Consider the following 2,984-nt stretch of genomic DNA (forward strand, 5'->3'; position numbering starts at 1 on the left):
ATCCTCAAATCACCCTGGAGCCAGCGTTAAAAATGGCAATCCAGTAATCCTTCCAGGGGACTTGATAACCCGCAGGGCTGAGGCGCCACGATCTGGGGCTCCCAAAATATCTCAGGAGACCCCAACTCATCCCAGTGGATTGCAGCTCATCCTGCATATGGGTGTGATAGGGGAATCCCAAGGTCTTGGTGGGATTTGGTACCATGACTTGGAACACAAACTCATACCGAAGTGGTTGATTGAGATATAAGACCCCGAAATCACCCCAGGGGCTTAAGACAGCAATGGGGGGGTCCTAAATTGCCTCTTGCAGCATCAGTACAATTGTGTCATCACAGCTCAAGTCAGGAGTGGCTCAAAACCCCAGCACCCTCTCTCCCATACAATGGCCCCTTTGGGTTTTGGTTGCCAGTGTAGCTCCTAAAGATAAAGGATGATCAAAGGGTTTCCAGCTCTATGGTTAACCTCCCTATTCCACCTCACACTCCATTTTCACCCATAGTAAGTTTGATACACGTTTTGGTTGCCACCACCACACAAAAAGCCCAGCCTTACTTTGTCACCACACTATGGCTTCTTTCATAGGCACAGGGTGACTCCATCTGGGCAAAAATCTCCCTGAGTGCACCAAGGACAGGAAAGCTTTTGGTCAAAGTGTGACGTTGGTGAAACATCACTGAATCCATCCAGAAGAAATACGTGGCATTGTTGAGGATCATGTGAAAAGGTTTAGGCCCATCTCCACCATCAGAAAATCCATTGGGGTGAGAGACCCCAGAGATGTCCTGACTGTGGGAGACGGTTTAGTGACAGCTCGGATCTGGTCCAACCCTCACACAGGCACCATGTCCTACACCTGCCCTGACTGTGGGAAAGGTTTTAGCAGGAGATGGAATTTTATTCAGCATCAGCGGATCCATACAGGTGAGAAACCCTTTAAATGTTCTGAGTGTGGGAAGGAGTTTACCCGGAGTTCCAATTTGTCACAGCATCTCCGCGTCCACACAGGAGAGAAACCCTATAAGTGTCTGGAGTGTGGGAAGGAGTTTACCCAGATCTCCAATTTATCAAAACATCGCCACATCCACACGGGAGAGAAGTTGTATCCCTGCACTCACTGCGGGAAAGCTTTCAACAATAGCACCTCTTGGATAGATCACCAACACGTCCACACTGAGGAAAAACCCTACACGTGTCCCCAGTGTGGGAAGGGCTTCACAGCCAGCTGGGGTCTCACCCAACACCTACGGATCCATAGGGGTGAACGTCCCTACAAGTGTCCTGACTGTGGGAAGAGCTTTTCCAGGACCTCTGTGCTCATCAGGCATTGTCTCATCCACACAGGAGAGAAACCCTACTCGTGTCCCCACTGCTCCAAGAGCTTCAGGCAAAGCTCCCACTTGTTGAGACATCAGCGACTCCATAGGGGTGAACAACCCTAAAGCTGCTCCCAGTGTGGGAAGAGTTTTTACCAGAGCTACAGTCTCATCTCTCATCACCAGACCCACCTCAGCCATCACCAGAAATGAAGGGGCATGGTCAAGGTCACCACATTTTCCAAGCTTTAGAGTTTCAATGCTGTGACATCTTTAAGCTGGTGGGGTTTTTTACCATATAAGGCAAAGCAAGGAAGTGATTATCACTATGACAAACTCCTCAGGGGACATGGCAGGGACAGGCACCCATATGGAGCATTTTATTATGACTTTGCAGCAGGACTTCGAAAGAAAATGGGAGCGATAATCTGGGATTGTCATTTTGAGGTGAAAAGAACGCTTTTTAAATAGGCTTTTTTGAGAACATTTATAGTCACAAATTAAACTTCATTGGCCAGATGGTTGTGGCTGCAAATCTGGGTGGGGGCACACTAGGCTGAGGTTTGATATCACTTGGTTGTTTTTATTAATAAATACTCAATAGAATTTTACACATGTACATGGAGCAATCCCTCATGGCTGTTGGGGTGCAAAGGGTTGGAGAATGCTTTGGGTTCTCTGAGGTTGGGACCCGCTCCCCAGAACCCCCTTTCTCCCACCCTGAGGTGGGGATAAAGCAGCTTCCAGCACAATGACTGGAGAGGTAGGAGGTAGAGCTGAATGTTAAGGGAAGTAGGAGCAGGAATAGGGAACGGGTAAGTAGGAACAGGAATAGGGAATGGGTCAGGGGGTAAAAATGGATTAGTGCCCCTGGGTTGTTTGAAATGTTCCCTGGAGCAAAAACTAGGAGTTTTTTTCAGAGGTATACTTATCCTTGGTCTCCAGTTCTTTCAGTTTCTTCAGCAGTTCCCTTTGTTGCTTGTCTCTGAGTCCCAGTTCTTTCCTTGGTTGTTGCTCTATAGCAGGCACTGATGGTGTTGACAGGTGAAGCAGAGGATTAATTGATGGCATCTGAGGTCAATAAAAATAAATCAGGCAGTGGAGGTGGAGAGGAAGGCAGCAATGGCAGAGCAGCCGGGAGCTGCGGCAGGTGGGCGCGAGGGGGGAGTCTGCATTCCATGATTCCTCACCTGTGTTCTCCGGCTTCTCTCCCTCTGGGTCTCCAATGATTCTGGTGGTGTTTTCAGTCGCTTCTGGTTTTGCTTCTCAGTCCCATTTTTACTTTTCATCCAACCCCCAGGGTCAAATTGCACAGTTTGCTGAGCTTGGATCAGTATTGTCCCTGCAGGTGCTGGTGGGGGTATTTTAGGTGTCTCAAATAACTGTTCAGAGGTCAGGTCCATATTTTGAGCATTTTGTCGCGAATCAGCCTCCACAACATGGCTAATTTTCCAGCCTGCTTAGATCCTTTGCTAATTTCATACCACAAGGACTTTCCAATTTCTTTCCACATTTCCAGCTCGACAGCTATACCAACAGTGGGGATCAGGGCTCTCTCTCTAGCCCACTTGATCAGCACATGGAGCTGTTTCGAATTACTAGGAATCCCTCTCTTAGAGAGTATAATGAGATCGTTGCTTCCTTTTCCATATCTCAATAGGGAAGTTG

General features: G+C 48.1%; 1 protein-coding gene across 1 annotated transcript; it reads left to right on the forward strand.

Moving 5' to 3' along the window:
* Nucleotides 1–728: 728 nt before the first annotated feature.
* LOC115600234 (zinc finger protein 3-like) lies at nt 729–1,717 on the forward strand. The gene has a single exon (XM_030468531.1). It carries the CDS (start codon nt 846–848, stop codon nt 1,440–1,442), a length of 597 nt encoding a protein of 198 aa, XP_030324391.1. The 5' UTR covers nt 729–845; the 3' UTR covers nt 1,443–1,717.
* Nucleotides 1,718–2,984: the final 1,267 nt, after the last annotated feature.

This window comes from Calypte anna, unplaced genomic scaffold (assembly GCF_003957555.1).
Source record: "Calypte anna isolate BGI_N300 unplaced genomic scaffold, bCalAnn1_v1.p scaffold_147_arrow_ctg1, whole genome shotgun sequence".
NCBI lineage: Eukaryota > Metazoa > Chordata > Aves > Apodiformes > Trochilidae > Calypte > Calypte anna.

Excerpts from the sequence above, each read along its gene's own strand:
- LOC115600234 (XM_030468531.1), top strand. The coding sequence starts at position 846 with ATGTCCTACACCTGCCCTGACTGTGGGAAAGGTTTTAGCAGGAGATGG.